The 19,282-nt window shown below is 38.4% G+C and overlaps 1 protein-coding gene across 1 annotated transcript; it reads left to right on the top strand.

Moving 5' to 3' along the window:
• The first annotated feature begins 420 nt into the window (after window positions 1-420).
• NPTX2 (neuronal pentraxin 2) lies at window positions 421-13,362 on the top strand. The gene is made up of 5 exons (XM_075565472.1): window positions 421-1,382; window positions 4,023-4,239; window positions 6,776-7,020; window positions 9,868-10,047; window positions 11,080-13,362. Exons 1-5 carry the CDS (start codon window positions 912-914, stop codon window positions 11,305-11,307), a joined length of 1,341 nt encoding a protein of 446 aa, XP_075421587.1. The 5' UTR covers window positions 421-911; the 3' UTR covers window positions 11,308-13,362.
• The last annotated feature ends 5,920 nt before the right edge of the window (window positions 13,363-19,282 follow it).

Consider the following 19,282-nt stretch of genomic DNA (forward strand, 5'->3'; position numbering starts at 1 on the left):
TTTATTATTATTTTTCACCATCACATTGACAGGTGAGATTTAATAATAAAGGTTTTAGATTGGCGCTGATTGTTTATTTGACAAATAAACATACATGCATAAGCTGGAGATGGTTTTGCAGTTTGAGGAGTCTATAGTCACACTTCCCTTTAGTTTTTAATACAGCATGTTCACTAAGCATGCTGATTTCAGGGCATAGAGCAAACTCTGCCGTTATACAGCTAGAAATATTACACGTTTTTTTCTGCAGGCTCTCTGTACTATAAGAACTCAAGGCAGCAACACGTGCTCCGACATCATTCCCATGGGTCAGACCATTTACAGAAAATATATGTAATACATTAAACACTCCTTTGTCTATTTCCATGCCCAACCAATAGATGCTGTCCCTGCTCTCACACCCACCACCAGCAAAATCATTCTCACCTTCCACAGCTCGTCCATTCACATGGGATGAGATGACGTCTGAATGGGAGATATGCTGCCAATCAAGACACGCCTGCTTATACTGTTCCTTTAAGATGAGCCTGTGAGATGAGCTGAGCTCTGTTGGAGAAAGGATCTCAGAGAGCAGCTGGGAATAGGGGAGGCTGCAGACATCAGCTAAGAAACGTCCTCAGAGCGAGAAGCTGACAGAAAGTAGTACCTGACCTGAGACTCTCAAACTGCTTGGACAGAACTTCCACGTGGACAAATCCACCAGAGGACACCGTTTTTACCAATATCTATCAAACTTCATCTTTATTCACCTTTTCTCGGTTGATTTGCCGTCTGCCTGTTGCACTATCTGGATAATGTGCTTCTTATTCTAGTTGACTGCTTGTCTTTGGCTGGTCCAAGCCACTTGATCCTTCTGAATTCACGATATTCCTCTTGTTCGATATCCTCCTCTTTGAAGTTGAATTCCAGCCATGGTAGAAGTCATGCTTACTTTACTGAGTGGGATTCTTTGTCTCTTTGCTCTTGTTGAAGGCAATAGTGTCAAGAAGCAGGATACCACAGGGGAGCGCTTTGTATGCACTGCCGTCCCTCTAGATGCTAATCTAGGCTGCCCTATGCCTCCTTTCCCCGTGAATGGAGCGGGCTCCCAGGAAGAGGAGCTTCGTTCCACCGTCATCCAGCTCCGAGAGACCATCCTTCAGCAGAAAGAGACCATCGGGAACCAGAAGGAGACAATCCGAGAGCTGACAGCCAAGCTAACCCACTGCGAGAGCCTCTCTGAGAGCGCGGGGCAGGATGGCAGGCATGGTTCTTGGAGGAAGGTCTATGGCAAATCTGGGGGGAAAGACACGATGGGAGATCTTCCCCGGGACCCCACCCAGATCATTGATCAACTTAGTCGCACCATGCAGGCTCTAAAGGACAGACTGGAAAACTTGGAGGTACCTTTTGTTTTAACTTCTTGAGTGGAATCTGAAACTTTGAATTGTCTGTTTTTCTCACATCTGAAGTGTTGGCTACATGACACTAGCCTGATATTTGTGCCTCTCTGTTTGCAGATCTGCTTTTAAACACATCAGCACTGTATGGATGCACTTGCTTTAGTCTATATTTATGATGCACAATGTAAGCTCAACGAATCCATCTAATTTTAACCTTAGTTTTGTACCTAGTGCACAGTGAGTTTATAAAGAATTTTAAGGGACGGTAGCCCACTACTACTCTGCTTTCTAATCACATAAATATAGGTTATTACAGGCAGGTAATTCCTGTCCAGAAATGGTTTACTGTAATAACAGATATGTTAAATATTTCGTAGGCTTTGTTGGGTTGTGGTGTCAACCAGGTTAGAAGGAGCAAGCCCTTATGTTAAAGAGGTACTCTTCCCATGCATGTTGGGTTAGTAGTGCATAAAGGGATAAGAAAGACGCTAGAGCTGTCCCAGGTGCTGAAATTCCCCAGAGCTATCGCAGCTTGCATTGTAAGCAGTGCCAATGACCTCAGAATCACCAGCACTACAAGCCTGTTGACTATATATACATACATAAGTACATTACACACACCAAAATGAGCACGCTATGTTTTGCAAAAGGATAGTCCAGAATTGAAATAGATCTTTAAGCAGAATGTAGAATTGAAAAGGTGTTTATTAATGTCTAATAGGTTTTCTATAAAATAATAGAAATAATAGTTTTCTTCAAATTATTATGATATAGATAAGCGAAACGTTATGTTCTTTCCTGCTTTCTTTTTATTGCATATGGACATATATACACAATAAACATGTGCATGTGACACCACACAACAGATTCTTCAAATTGAAGCCCAGATAATGCATGGAGTTACAGGGAGCTGTGCAAGGTGCTGAAACCGCTGGGGATGACTACCCGAACACTACAAGGCTCAAGACTATATAGATTATTGAAGGACATTCACTAAAGCACTGTCATGTATTTACAAGAAAGGTTACAAAACAAACAAAATCCATTGCCTTGCTATATATTGACCCTGCAATAGTTTCTTGTCAATTTCATAGACTGGCTAAAATTTAAAAGTAAAGTAGACGTAGCATAGTATACAGTAGATGTCTACATCTGTTGTTAATCAATTTACATTTTTATTGTATATAGTTCAAGATACATTTTCATATTTCATTAAAAGTAAATTATATATATATATATATTGTAAAAGATGTATGTAAAAAAAAATTGACAGATCATGTATTGCTGTAACCCACTTAGTATCTGAGTTACAATAATATAATGGAGATTATCTATTTGCATTTGTTGCGGTGGATTCATTACGCCATCAAGTGACAATTGAAACATTTACACAGCCCCACAATTACAGAAATTATACATATAACTCTTAGGATACTGGTGGCTCTCTGTAGCAGGTTTGGCTCTTGTTGCAGTAAAGTACACATTGGAAAGATAACAAAACTGCTTTCCTAATTAGGTTGTGTTCTAATTTAAAAGCTAGGGGGGGGGGCGGGGGAGGGAAAGGTTTTACAAATTACAGTATTTTAATTCCCTGAAATTTCAGAACTGGATCAGAATAATAATGTATGATTGTAATTGCTTATATGGGGCAGCTCTGGATAATGACTGCTGTGTTCTCATTATTTGTGGCAACCTTGTTACTCTATGGAGTATTGTGCAATTCCCAGTGAGGGAAATATTTTTGTAAAGGCCTCCTGACGTTTTATTTTTGCAACAATCCTTTTTTTTTTTTAATCGTATTCTTTATGTAGATTTTGGATTACGTTTGGGTACAGAAAAATAAGCCGGATGGGGGAACACAGAAACAAAAATACCATTTTGGGAAAAAATGAACACATACAGAGTTCCATACAAATTTGTAAGGTTATCGTCTCATATTATATGGGTTGCCTAAGGAGCATAGTTATATATATATATATATATATATATATATATATATATATATATATATATATATATATATATATATATATATATATAGCCTCATACAGGGTTGGGATGGACTGAGAGAACACAGGAGAATACATTTTTTTAGACTGTCAACAACATTCTCTCAGGGCTAACATGTTTTCCGCTACAATCCTTTAAAATGATGATCACATGCCTAAGAATGTGAGCTGGTTCCAGAATAAAGCTAATATGTTAGTGGCATTCCATAGAAAGGTTTCCTTTTTACAAACAGGTGTCATAGAAAAAAAATATTGGTGCATTTAAAATGACAATACAGTGCAAAAGATGGTGAATGGACTGTATGTTGCCTTATGTCTTAGCACTGCATAGTAAATATGGCCAATAATATCTTATTCTAAATGGAATACATGGAAGTGTTTTTTTTTAAATAAAAAAAATAAGGGTTTTTATTTAAATCAGAGAATACAGTTTTTTCCTTAAGCCATGTAGTGTCAGAGAAGGCTGCTTAGTATTGGGCACAGTACAGTACATTGCAGTCCCCTTGAATATGCAAAGGGTTAACTCATTTTCTGATGGGGAGGCAGATAACTCATTGCAGAGAAGCATTGTTGTGAGTCTGGATTCCTAATCTTTCTGCAAGATGCTTAATAGATATATCTTTTGTTAAAGCATCAATTGAGATCCAATGTGTCATATTCAGCACTGCCTAATGATCTTCGAGAGATGCTTCAGAGGAGGCTGGGGGATCTGGAGCACCAGCTTTTAAACAAAGTGGCTGAACTTGAAGATGAGAAGTCATTGCTTCATAATGAGAGTGCAGCTCACAGACACAGGACAGAGTCTGCCCTCACCGCTCTCCTGGAAAGAGTCCATGAGTTGGAGAAAGGTAACTAAGGGGAAAAAACAGATGTCACTCACGTATTTATTGCCATTGTGGTGAAATTCGGACAACATTTGCAGTTTATTTGTTGCACTTAAGTCTATTTTTGCGTATTCCCAAGCAATGTGATTTTTTTGCCAAAAAATCTCAATAAGGCGAAATTTAAAAGAAAACCATCAAAAAATGTTCAGAGCAAATTAGAAGAGATTTGTACAACTCAAATCGTAATGTAATAAGAGCAGTAACTGTTAATGAGGAGGCTGAACACCGTAACAATTAAGAATGTACATTTATATTTATTGGTCTCTATTTATAGCAAACTCAAGAAGTTACAGTCATTTAATGGATATAGTAAACAGATATGAAAAAAATGGTACTCAAATACAAGTGTGTGCACTGCTAATAGTATTATTCATAGTATCCTTGAAACATCAATTAGTACACTGCATCCATCCATGAGACTTTAGTGTCCATAAGTATATGCAGGGGGACAAAATGACCTAGTGGTGTCCCAAGGACTACCACAACCAATGGTCTTTGTATACAAATCCCTCCTAAGCATAAACATCCCCTATAGGAGGACAAAAGGTAAGCGCATGAGGGCTACAGCCCGACACCTTGACAAAGTTCCACGGGACGAAACGCGTTGGTGCATTGGTTTCTTTCATTTTCTGTTAGCTGATGAATTAAATACCTTTTATTTTTATTCCGGAGTTGCCATCTATTAGTTTGTTGTTGGTGTGCTCCTTTGCTTCACGTCGTCTGATATAATGGATATATACAGATGTAACAGGTTTTATTGTCCATTTGGGTGCATTCGGTGGGATATGTTGTGATATTCTGTGTTATATGTTGTGTCGTCTTGGGAAACAGTTTATTAGAATTATCATATTTAACAGCAACAATTGGGTATCATTCTTTAACTACAATGCTAGTATATGATCCCCTTAGTATCTTTAGATATTTTTCTATACCTATTTACTGTAGCTATAAATGAGGACATAAGGAATATTTACTGGTATCTCCCGGCTGCAAAACTGGAGATTACCCAAAATCAGTACAAACGTATTGCGCCAAAATTGATCAGAGGAATGTCTCCAATTACTTCCAATGAAATTCATTTTCTTTGATCAATATGGGGCTGATATTTACATTGGTTTTGCCCAATAATGGGTCATTTAACAAGTGATGCTGAAAATTAACAGAATGCTTGACATTTTGCTGTTATTTTCCCAATACAATTTACTGAAGGTTTCTAATCAGATTGCAAATTCTGTGAACTACTGAGATAGCAGCTTCTCAATTATATGCAAATCCCCAATTCATAGAACATTTCTTAGTTTCCTGATTACCAGCAATTTATGTGAACTAATGGGCAACGTTTTTGTGCTTGTTGAGCCTTTTGGTACAATATAATTTACACTCAACCTGCTTCGTTCACTATGAGGGTTGAAACTCAACACTTTGCAAGACAAAGTTTTTTTTAACTGCTTCAGTGCCGGGGTGATCACATGACCAGTCCTAGGATGACATGAATGGAAGTGGGGGTTCTCCCCTTCTGTATTAATTGAGCTGTCCTTTCCATCAGAGTGGTCAGCCTCTAAAAAACAAGCAAGAACCCGTGATGTACCTGGTACATTATTAGGGCCTCTAGCATGCCAGGGCTCCAGGTACATCATTAGGGTGCCGTAAAAGTTAATGTTATTAATCCCAAACTGTAGTATTAACCCTTTCAATTAAAGGCTCCAGTGTTGCAGGCCCCTATAGAAGTGAAATGGCAAGCTCACAAGACAGTGTGCTCAAAGAAAAATTCACTTTAATGCTAACCACTGAAAATTAGAATATCACTTTTAATAGTATTAATTAAAACATATATTAACGATTACAAGTGTAACAGTAATTAAAAAGTGTGAGACAAAATACATGTAACCCCTACTAAGTAAGTAAGCACTCAGACACAGTGTAATACTTGTCAGGTGGTAGGGAATTATAGGTCAGATTCAGCACTGATGGAAATAACCACCAGAGACCAGAGACACGTCTCAGTGGTGCACCCATAAATATAGCTGATCTAAAGACCACAATGAAAATTAATAGTAGGTCTAGTAAGGTGCAGCTGATTACAGCATCATACCATAAACAACCTTCTATACCCAAAAAGGGAGAGGTATATAGCAGGAGCAATGCACTACCTTAGAAATGCTAGTATATGCATATAGTGTATGTGATAAGTATAAGGTGACTATAACTGGCAGCCACCACACACCACTAGTTGGATAGATATTTCAATGCATAGCCTTCCAGAAATTAAGAAAAGAGCTGAATGTGGAGTTACAATCAAAACTCCCACATAGAGCTGTCGCCCTATAGAAGTGAAGGAGTTAAGTTTAGCATTAGTGACTAGCCCTCACAGCATAGCAATTAATTACAATGTGTAGTGTGTTGCATTGAATCTGTGTCCCATCTGTTTCAAAGAGAAACCTGTTGTTGTAGGATGATGTAATATTTTCCCTTGTCTTTTCCTTTCATTGGATCCACGTAGGCAGTAACGCATTTAAGTCGCCAGATGACTTCAAGGTCTCCCTGCCCCTTCGCACAAATTACTTGTATGGAAGGATTAAGAAGACTCTGCCTGAGTTGTATGCGTTTACTATCTGCCTGTGGCTCAAGTCCAACGCGTCCCCTGGGATAGGAACCCCGTTCTCATATGCTGTTTCGGGCCAAGCCAATGAAATTGTGCTGATTGAATGGGGGAATCATCCAATTGAATTATTAATTAATGACAAGGTATTAACAGTCTGTTTAAAATAAATACATAAAGAATCTATGGTGATGTTGCCTTGGGAGAGAGGTGTTATTAAGGTCAAATAATCCATGCCATGCAAAGCAGCAGAACTTGCCAAAAAGGTTTCTCAGAAAGAAAAATAATGTTTTCTCAAAACCAATCCTGTTTCTTTTTTTACATGTTTTATTCTCCTCCACCCCCTTGTATTGTATGTCTTTACTTATATAGTGCCACTAATGTACATAGCGCTTCACAGCAGTAATACACAGGGTAATAATATACATAACAAATAATATAAATAACAGGTCATGTGAATAAGTGCTTCAGACATAGAAGTAACATTAAGGAAGAGGAGTCCCTGCTCCGAGGAGCTTACAATCTAATCACTGCAGAGCAGGGAGTTGTTGGCCCCATTGGCAGATAAAAGGTTAAATGTTCTCACTTTATTACAGCACGTACTGTAGAACAGTACTAGGCATAACCTTTGGTTAGCAATATGATCAAAATGTAAAAATGTTGTGGAAAACCTATAATTTTCATCACAAAAATGTTTACATTTATTACACGATTGGTATAGATTTAGCTTTAAAGGTTTCTGATTTAACTTTGAAACAAAGAGTGCTCTTCATGCCTCTGACAGGTGAAATAATTACCCATCTCAGTGCAGCACTGCTGGTCAATTCTGCACAGAAGAGGTTAAAATGCAATGCTATGTAAGAAGATACAAGCAGAGAGCGCTATGTGTAAAGGCAGAAAACATCGTATTAGCTAGATTTGTTTGGATAGTAAAACGGATTAACTGTATAATTTAGTTGCTCTGTATTGTTTTCTCCTCTGTCTCATAGCCCGTAAACATATAGTCCCAGTGTGTGCAGTAACAATGTTGCTAGGAGACCTATTGTACCATTGAGGTGATGGTCCAACTTGGTCACACCTTGTCAGAAATACTGTACATACAGTGCATGTCCCATCCCACAGGCTGCAGTAAATTCCTTGGGTCTCAAAATGTATTCCCAGTGCTGGCAGAATGTGTAAAGCACGCGGTGCTGGAGAAATGTAGAGTACATGTAATGAGCTGGGTGAATGGGAAAAGGGAAAGTCTTTTTCAAAAGGACATTGTAAGACATTACAGTCACACAATCGCCGAACTTGTGGTCTTTGTGATGCACACACCAAGCTATGATGATGTCAAAGGATGAAAATATTTCTTCATCTTATTACAATGTGTGTCTATTGTAACTTTCCAACAACCCCTAATATTGTTCCATCTAAACAAATAATTGTACTTTCTGCTGCATGAAACATGCTTTAAAAAACACACACACACACACACACACACATATATATATATATATATAAATATAAAAAAAAAAAAAAATATATATATATATATGTGTGTGTGTGTGTGTGTGTGTTTTTTAAAGCATGTTTCATGCAGCAGAAAGTACAATTATTTGTTTAGATGGAACAAATAGCCTTCCAGAAATTAAGAAACTATACACTATAAATAGCAATATATAAAACAATGGATCTTCTCTTAATAAACAGTATTGTTTTAGATCCAGAGAGGGTAAACATTAAGAGTCAGAATCCCTTACTCCCTCTATGTACAGAAATTAGATTAGATCTGTCAAGTTTAGTAGGGTTATTCCCAGAGCCACCAGTAGTAGTGACTTGTGGCGCATAAAGAAGCCATCATGTCTGCAAATCAATTTGGATTCATTTGGTGTAGAATTAAAACAAGTACCTTTATATATTGATTTGGAGGCCAATGTTCCATTTTAACCTCATACTGTATCATAAATCTGTAAATGCAAGGAACAAAGCTGAATATCACAAATAAAGCACTTTAGCATTTACAGGAATATTCTGTACTGTAGGTAACATGACATATATCCACTCCTTTCTCCTGCAAGTGGGGACCTTTAGCTATAAAGAGGTTAATATTTATTAGAGAAGAGTAGTCCCAAGGGGGGCATAGGCGGAGCACTGCCAGATCGAAGAGGGAGAAAGGGGGCTGCATCCAGTAGTATTAAAAATATGTTTTATTGAGTGGTCAAAAAAAGAACATTATCACTTTTATGCGTTTCGGGAATTGCGTCCCTTTCTCAAAAATTCCCGAAACGCGTAAAAGTGATAATGTTCTTTTTTTGACCACTCAATAAAACATATTTTTAATACTACTGGATGCAGCCCCCTTTCTCCCTCTTCGATCTGGCAGTGCTCCGCCTGTGCCCCCCTTGGGACTACTCTTCTCTGTACTTCTATGGACGTGAAGCACCCACTACAAGGAAAGAGCTGTGCTGCAAAAGAGGGGATTCTCACTGAAACAAAGATCATTTCTGGTATGTACTTTTTGGTTCTGTTGGGGCTTGTTTGGGAACTTTATGGCATATATAGAGACCTGAGCTAGCCACACAGCACCATTAGTGCACATATACCATTTCATGTACCATTACACATGGTTTATCAGAGTTTGCCCAGCACTCATATTTGCTCCTATACCTTGATCACAGAGGTTATTATTATCATTTTACTTATACTCTACCCTGAGTTAGCTGAGACCCGCTTATACGGATACTATCCCTCAATCCTGTGTTAATATTTATTATGTTGAACAATTTGTTCACCTCGTGTGCTGCGATGCACTGCAGGCATTTAAAAAGGGGTTAAAAGAACTACAAATAATGACATGTACCGCACACACATGTTTTAACATCTGTGATTATACAAATGTAAGAAAAGACGTTGGCTGCCACACGTGAATGTGTTTGTTACCAAGAGGGGTTTGAGTAAATAGTGAGTCTCTTTGGTGGTGCCAGGCTGACTTATTTATTGTTTGTATGTAGGTGGCACAGCTCCCTTTTTCTATTGGGGATGGAAAATGGCATCATATTTGTATCACGTGGACCACCAGGGATGGAATGTGGGAGGCATACCTAGATGGAGAGAAACTTGGCACAGGAGATAACCTTGCCCCTTGGCACCCAATTAAACCAGGTGGAATTCTAATTCTGGGCCAGGAGCAGGTGAGTGAGCAATATAACTGTTCTTAAGAAATGCATCTGAAAGCCAGTAGGGGTAAATCAAACCTATGTAGACGGTATATGACGTTGAGTTCTTTCTTTAAGACACCCTTGAGAACAATGTCCTTTTTTTGTTCCAAATAAATGATTGATCTTGCCAATATGTTGTTCTGAAATGATTGTGTCGATACATTCATCATTTGATCTTCAACCTGTTTAGTGATTTATGTTTGGAATGCAGTAATTTTACCCTTTATGAAATACAGTATAGTGTATATGTAGTAATGGATTAGAAATAATGTGCATTTCTTTCTAAAATACTTGAATAGTGATTAGGCCCGGTGACATATTCTCCTTTTGGAAATCACTATTCATCAGTTTAATGTTTTCTTCCTGGATCAACTCAAATTTGCACTCAAAAGATGGATTTAATATACATTTTTCCTCTTTTAAATATTTATTAGCATGCAAGCTCTTTACATAAACTTGTAGTAACAATAGCATTTCAGTAAATGTAATAGTCTCTTCCCAATTTTTGGGAACCAATATAATAAAATGATGTTCTTGTACACCTACTCCTTAAACCTTTTCTTTATGTATTGGTTGTGCACGCTCATAATTTGTCTTAGTTTATTTCTTAATAACCTTAACAGTGTGCTCAGAACTTTTACATTTCACATACATTGATACAACATGGGCAAAACAACGTTTTTCCAGAGATACATGATACAGTGTAATCTCTGGCCTAAAGAGCTTACAATCAAAGCAATGATACATATAGTAGACGAGAGAGCAAAGAGAGTAATATAGGAGGACATAGTGATAGTGGGGAGGCTAATTTAATGTTTATTTTCGAGATGTACTTTAGGTTTTCAGCTGTGACAAAGCTATATACATATTGTCGTGTAAGAAAAGAAGCCAGTAATATAAACAGATGCATTTAATAAGACAAAACAAATTGGGTTTTGTGTATCCAGAGCAATGTAAAGGTTGATTTTGCCATGATTTTGACTGAAATTCTTTTTGTTCCTAAAGGACACAGTTGGAGGAAGGTTTGATGCAACTCAAGCCTTTGTCGGAGAGATGACTCAGTTTAACATATGGGACCGTGTCTTGAAAGCAGAAGACATCGTGAACATTGCTAACTGCTCCACCAACATGCCTGGCAACATTATACCCTGGGTTGATAATAATATTGATGTGTTTGGAGGAGCGACAAAATTGCCCCTGGAACCCTGTGAAGAGCGTTTATTAGATTTATAGCTAAAAACAGATTGCATAGAGTAACCTGCTTTACTGAGACAATCTCTTATGCTGTCATTTATCCTACAATGCACTTATTTGCTCCAATGAATTTGTAAAACCCTTGAGAAATAGTTGGTTACGGTAAAGGCTGTTCTGTTATAGGTGGAATTTATACTTTAAAAAATAGTGTCACAGTGGAGATTGCTTTATTCTACCAAGATATATCCACTGTAGCATTGTTTTGGCCCTCAAATGAATGAAAATGGTAAATAAAAGAATCACAAGTAAATGGATTTTCCCATTAAAAAAGACGAATTGTGACCTATTCATCCACCTTAGGTCAGCTAGAAATTTGTTTACTCTGTGTATAAGATATCTATGGAAGATAGGTGGGAAATACTGTCTGTCCATGTTATGCCTTTTTATTCACATTTTCTTCCTGCATTAATACTTAATAATGCATATAAAACATATATATTTTTTATTTTTTTTAAAAGGTCATTAACTTTTCTCCTAATAGGTAGCTTTAAATAGTTTTACATTAACACTCTTTCCCCCTTAAATTGCTGTTTGAATGCACAGCACTTCCTCCCAGTAATGGGAAAGTAAATCATAACGTAGAAGAAAATGTGGCACATTACACGAGCAGTGCGGTTTAAATTAATGATTTCATTTTTTTGTTACCCTTAAAGCACAATGTCTGCTACAATGAAATCATTACAATATCACTTTGACAGCACGCAGGTGGTAATGAAGCTGTATATCCCCACAGCTGCAGATGCTAACATGCAAATTAAATTAGTGTGAACCATGTTTCCATTTGAATTTAAGGGGATTTCTTTAACATATTCATGCCATCACGGCAAGGTCCCTACATCTGATGCGAATGGGCAAAGAATGTTTACACACTGTTTGCTAACCTCTAAATTATGATGTACCATGGGCACTTGATCATTTTATTGAGTGTAGTCATGCGGCCCTGTTCTGACGAAGGGGCCAGCCCGATTGAAACGTATGTGGAGCCCCATCCACTTCCATTTCCAACATCCGGGCACCTGTCGTGTCATGTGATCATACTGTGCCTCTAAAGGTTACGTATTTACAACACTAATGATATTTCGGAATAATTCCCAATAATCCGTCACTTTTTGAGGGTTCAAAAAATTCTGAATATTGAAGAAGTTAAAATGATTATTTAAGAAAATGCCTTTTCATACTTGGCCAGCAGCAGACCCTATAAATTATGGTTTGATGGGTTCCATGGGTTGATGTTGACCGTAATTATACACATGTAATTCAGTCTAGTCAAGTTATCCTGATTTCCGTTCCATACATACTGTTTTAAAGTGGTTTAAACATTGATGTTCTTCTTGCTTTTAGGGGGCCTTTCATGAGCCAGTGCCAAAGTCAGATTATGCGTGCCGCATATAAATATATGATGTTTTCCGTTAAAAATGACATAAATAGAATATCTTTTATCACTTTTGTTATAGGGAGACATTAAATTGTGGCAGATAAGCTTTTCTCATTTTTTTTTTTTTTTTTAATGATTTACTTGCTTTTACAAAGTGTTTTACTGATGTGTTTTCCTATGCATTGTGATCTTCACGCAATGGGTGCCACCTGCAGAAAAGGGTCTATTACACGTCTTATGATTTTGAAATGCTTGCAGGTACACATGGTATGGAAACTATGTATCATTCAGATGTGATGAAAAATGAACATTTATACGGTTGAATAGTCTTTATTTTATTTTTTAATATATATATAAATATATGTAATTTACAGTACACTAAATCTACAATAGAGTTAAACTCAGTTTGTAGAATTAGTTCACATTTTTTAAATGGTATAAAGCATATCTTCTTAAGATGTTTGAATTAAACAACAGTGTCAGAGGATTGTGATTTGCTAATTATACAGAAATGTTTGCTAATTGTCTTTCATGATGCCTTAGCATAAAAAGTTTCACTGGAAGTGCATATTGCTGGATTTATTTTCGTGTAAACGCTCAAGTTTTTTCAATTCCATTGATAGTGTTAAACTCATTTAATAAAGAGATGCCTTCATACACTTTATATTAAATATTAATTCTCATGCATATGGAAACCTTAAATCATTAGAATTCTTGGAAACATGTTCGTGTTCTTTCAACTAAAAAGACACAAAATTATATAAAAAAAAAATAATAAGACATTTCTTTATCTTAAATCCTAATCTTAACCCTTAATGCAGTTATATGGGGTCATTTGGGGTAATACATGAATGTTGCTCTGTGAAGCCATACACATTCAGGGACTTTAGGAAATTAGTGTAACGGTTATGCTCACCACAAACCTGGACCGGACCGCGGGGCTGAGGTGGGGATGTGAAAACACTGACCTTAGACCACGAAGCTGGATCCGGGTTGTGAATTCCGTGGTCAAACATAGCCGGGTCAGGGTTGGAGAATGCAGGGTAATCCATAGACAAGCCGGGGTCAGGGTAGGCGGCATAGAAACGATGGTCGCGGTCACGAGCTAGGGTCATCAGGGGAAACTTCAGCAAAGCCGCTTCAGCATAGAAAGCAGGAACCTTGGAGCGAAGCCACTTCAGCGTTGAAAGCAGGAAACTGGAGCTAAGCCGCTTCAGCGTAGAGAGCGGGAAACTTGGAGCCAAGTCGCTTCTGCGTAGAAAGCAGGAAGCTTGGAGCGAAGCCGCTTCAGCATAGAAAGCAGGAAGCTTGGAGCGAAGGTGCTTCAGGGTAGAGAGCAGGAGACTAGAGCTAAGCCACCTCAGGTTAAACATAGGAAAACTTGAGCAAAGCTGCTTCAGCGTAGAAGGTAGGAAAGCTTCTGGAAGGACACTGGGAACCGGGAATACCAACAGGCCACAGGAACACAGAGGGTTTTAGAGTAGCCACTTCAGCGTGGCGAAGGCGAAGACTGCCACTGTGAGCATAGGCAAGAAGGCTATGACAGGCCAAACAGAAATGCTTGTTGTAAGCACAGTTACTTGAGAAAGTCTATGTTCAGCAACGAGGAAGTGAAAAAGCAGGGTTTAAATAGGAGAGATGCATGACTGGGATTGAGAGGTGGAGCGGAGGTGCGGCCTCTGCAGAGACTGAGATTGGCTGCAAGGCACAGGAGACAAGTGAGTGTACTTGCTTGCAGCTGTGGTGCAGTGCACGACGTCATGTGTGCGTGCCGCGTGCGAGGGAGGTGAGGCGCATCCGGGGGCGGAGCTAAGCTCTGTGGTAAGCCTTGAAGAGTTGTGGGGGTGCGTGTATGGCTAGAGACCGGAGCAGAAGGTGCAGCAGTGGCAGGTAAGGAGGGAACACGCCACAGGGGACGTGTGCCCCTATTCGTTACATTTAGCATGGTGTGGTACTGTATACTGAGGTCTTGAGAGTGACTGCAAACTAACCAGTGGAAACAGCTGCAGTAGGATTATCAATGGAACATATTTCTATGGCATTTTATGGGATTTGTTCTTTTTGATATATCTGGGGCTGCTTGTTTAGCCATTAAGCCTCTTCTCCTTTTACATAATGGAAGCTCAAATGATATTATTTGTTGCTGTCTGTAATTCAACTAATACAAATACTAACAGACACAGCTCCTGTTTTAGGGCCTTATTCTATAAAGTGCCAATCGGGCCGTGCCCCCTTTAGTATTGATGAAGTTCAAACCATGACTTCAGCAGCAGAACAATACAATGTATGCTCAAAACGTAATCTTACTCTCTCATTCAATTAGATAGATTATAATAACGAGTGAAAAATATTGGTTACCCCAGAAATTCCCAAACTACCACCCACTAGTCATGCAGAGAAACGCTCACCTTGCAGTTCTTTGTGTATGGAGTGGTAGGGAATATAGGTGCAGCCAGAATGGAAAACATCCCTGTTGCATGTTCTCTGTGCAGAGGATGCAGAGGATAGTGTATAGAAATGAAACAAGGATACAGCACAACGATGGTGATCACAGGAAAGATATTTAGAGGATTAAGGAGTTTTGAAACAGGAATTGTAAATTATCAGAGGTAGGAATAGTTTAAGATTTTGGCACAACTGTTAACATAACACACTTAGGAAGCCTGGAATTAATATATGGGTTTTAGAGGCAGATGAGACATCAACATACTGTAGCCCATTGTCCCTCATATATAGGCAAGTGGTGAATCAGGACACTCAATGGCTCTGTGCGCTGGAGATGTCCATTTGAAGTCTCATCTAGTCATCCACTTATCTAAAAGTGGCTTTTACGTTTCACTATACACTGACTCTTTGCTTGCTATGGATGAAAAATACATTTAGATGCTATTGTGTTGTTTTGTACATTGTCAAAAATTCTTATCATACTTATAGCTTGACGTGGAAAGCACGAATATGACTAAAACACTAAAATGTGACTACTTTGTGGGAAGAATGTTTAAGATAAAATGTGACATGTAATCATGCATCTTGTAAGGGAAATAGTGAAACTGTAAAATGCAATCCATTTGGAGTTCCTCAGGTAGCGATTTATATGTCGAGTGTCAGGGAATAGCCAAAACACAACAAAGATCAGGATCTTGGGCTGCAGAGGATACATAGGGGCCTATGGATGAGGTATCGCAAATAGCATTTTTGGCATAAAATCGATGCACGGAAATCAGATTACACTGTGCTGGCGTGATCAAGTATATTGGTGCACACAAATGGATTGCACGTGATGCAATAGATGTAAATGGTATATACTAAAAGGAAATTGTGTGCCAAATAAATTGTTGAACCTGCCTCAAAATCGGACGCCAAGTTGAACCTGAAATCCTAAAAAGTCTGTTTTTTTGTTTACATTGTTAGCGCAGAATTATGTTATTAAATATCAACCAAAATGTACTTGTGACAGCACGGATGTGTCATTACAGTAGGTTAAATAAATGTATTATTTTCACAGTATGGCTATTATAAATAATATTACACTAATAATTAATATTTACTAAAACTAGTTAAAAAAAAGACACCATCCTGTTTTAATTGAAATAGTATCAGTCAGACATTCAACATGACGCAATGCATCAAACTTTATTATAAACAATGCAAATACATATGAAGTCACCCAACGACCTTCATACGTCCCACGCCCAGTTTATAAAGGTTTGTGCTCATTTTTAGCACTAACATTTTGACGCACAAAAAAAAATCAAATAGGATCTTAGTGCATACTGGAGGCCCTATAGTGCTGTAGGTTCAGGGAAGAATCAGGAAACCAGTTAGACAAGAGTCAAGAGCAAGGTATCAGGAACAACTGTCTCGAGTGGATCTGGAGCGAGGGGAGTAAAGTCTTAACGTTGAACAGCCTGTGAACTGGAACTAAGGTCAGACTTTTATGCAGAATATCCTTGCCTTGCCAATCAGGTGTCTTCACTCACAACCAATAAGGAGATGTCAGCTGTCTGATGTACTGCACAAAAGCACAGCTCCTCCACGGAAGCTGTCCAGAGTACTGAACCGGCACCTGGTCTCAAGTCATTAATGCTGGCTATAAACATGTATGTTCTTCTTCCTTTAGGTTAGGATCACTTTTATTGTACCGACATGAGATAAACATGAGCCTGTTCTTGTATATAAAAAACCTTGATTGCGCGCTGTGGAAATGCCACATTTCTACGTTCCGATACCATCTTAATACATTTCACACTACAAACTTTGTTTAAAGGTCGTCTTATGAATTTGTACAGAAGTATAATACAATATTAACATAGATTGGGACAACAAAAGAAGGTGAACAAATAACAAGTCTTCTAAATAGAAAAGCTGTTACTAAAATCAAATGACACGTGCTTGGGCCTTAGAAGTTTTGAAGACCTATAATGTAGTGGATGAGAAGCTTAATGACTTTGGCTCAGAGGGCTAACAAGATTCAGTAAACAACCGCAGCTTTCATAAATCAAGCTGTTGGCTTGATTTACTGAAATAGCAATAGAAAAATCAATGTAAATATGTAGTGTTGCTGTGCTCGGAAAGCAAATTGATCAATCAAGAGTCCCTGTGCTATTTATCTACACTGCATGATATATCTTATACTTGCCAGATTGATAATAGTGTGTGTTGATTTTATAAATATAGTTCTTATGTTACAATTTATGTCCGTTGCTCAATGTGGTTGCAGTTTGTTGTTAATAATATTACTTAAACTGGATGGAGTACATATTCTTTGAAATGTAAATAGAGTTTATTAAGAGAAGACAAAAACATGAACTGGTTGGGTAAATAATAAGATGATTTCTTAACTTCCCAGGCAAAAGTGTCCCTATCACTGCCAAGGCGCCTGTAAAACCCGGTGAGAAGGAAGCCCTCTGGCATAAAAAAGAGTAATAGGATTTAGGGGCAAGTTTTGGGACCCATCAAATGTCTTCATTACTTTATTCACATGAAGTTGATATTTTACACTACAAAAATATTCTAAACATATAGGAGTTTATTTATTAAAGTCTCAGGTAAAATGTATACTTACAGTAACTCATCCAAACGGTGTATATTTTGGACTGAGTTAATTTATGCTGCAAATGCTTTCAATGTGAGAGATCTGTTTTGAAAGTTGACATCGAACTTCATTTTTGTGACTTGGTTGCATCACTTAATTACATCAAATCCGATGCAAGGCAGTTCCACGAGGAGATGTCATCTAAAACAGAGTCATTTTATCTTCTTGCTCACACCCTTCCCCTTGATAAATGATCACCAGCAGATATAAATGAATTACACACACTCCTTATCACATACATGAAGAAATGATTATCTTAAATCCATTATAAATAGTGCTTTTTTCCAACAGGATTCGAGGGTAGCAAAGGTCACTGGGTATAATTTAAATAAGTCTCCATCATATAGTCATATGAAGACTATTCAGAAGTATAAAACCAGGGCTGTTTGAGTTGAACCCACCCATGTCAATTACCATGAAGAGAATATAATACCTTCTTCTATACTAAACCCATGTGAGGCTCGCATAATATTCAAATCTGTGAAATAACTCCAAGGGATAATCAGTCATGCTCACAGGGCCAATCATTATGGTCAGCTCCTCTGTTTTACAAAATATAGTGTAGCCCTTTTTCTGAACCCTCCCAAAGGAACTACTGGTCACTGTACAACACCTGCGGCTCCAGGAGATCTGAGCCTCCGCTAGCTGGGAGCCTGGGGTAACACTCATACACTTACTTAGCGCAGCGCCTCCACTTACCCAGGATCCCCGTGATGTGAGATTCCCCTGGGCAAGAAATACATACACTGGCGACACACTTTATTCGAGCTCGGCTAGTCCCACGAATTCGGGTATACCCGGGTGTATTGAGGTTTGTGACTGTTTTCTGCCCGAGTATATTGGGTTATTTTCCAGGAAGGGATTGAAGCATTTTATTCCCGCTGGCTGCAATACTGCACAGTATATATATATATACTGCATTACAATTCATGAATTTATGCCATCTGGTAGACACGCGAAGCATTGCAGCCTATTAAATCCTAATCATAATCATTTAACAGATCAGCCGCCCGTCAGCCAGGCATGAACCCAGGCTGGGAAGGCAAACGCAACGGGGCTTGTCAGAGGTGAGGAGCGGTGCATTCCAGGTATCTGCCAGGTACATACTGGGTATTTGCTCGAATAAAGTGTGTCGGTGCAGTACACACACACATGTATGATGCAACCAACTTTACTATATGCACAATAACCTTAGCACTCTAACATGCAAATTAGCAATAACACACTGTATGTATAATAACCAAATACCTTTACTGGTGAGCATATGAACCAATAACCATCGAAAGAATAACATGTGTCCCTCTCTGGACACTAACTAATCTGACATGTTTAACTCTCCCACCTTCACCGGGTGATCCCACCCCTTGTCCAGTAATCCCCCACACAATGTCCAGCACTCTATAGAGAGCGGATATGTGTGACTGCGCAGTCACTAAGGAAACTACTAGGCCTGTTGGTGCACGTGTAGATCAGAGTTACTTGCC

The sequence above is a fragment of the Ascaphus truei genome, chromosome 11 (genome assembly GCF_040206685.1).
Source record: "Ascaphus truei isolate aAscTru1 chromosome 11, aAscTru1.hap1, whole genome shotgun sequence".
NCBI classification, from domain to species: domain Eukaryota; kingdom Metazoa; phylum Chordata; class Amphibia; order Anura; family Ascaphidae; genus Ascaphus; species Ascaphus truei.

What these genes read in the sequence shown, in the direction of transcription:
- NPTX2 (XM_075565472.1), top strand. Translation starts at nt 912, where the DNA reads ATGGTAGAAGTCATGCTTACTTTACTGAGTGGGATTCTTTGTCTCTTT. An exon ending in ACAGACTGGAAAACTTGGAG is followed by an intron (nt 1,383 to 4,022) that starts GTACCTTTTGTT and finishes CTTTTGTTAAAG; the next exon opens with CATCAATTGAGATCCAATGT. An exon ending in AGTCCATGAGTTGGAGAAAG is followed by an intron (nt 4,240 to 6,775) that starts GTAACTAAGGGG and finishes GGATCCACGTAG; the next exon opens with GCAGTAACGCATTTAAGTCG.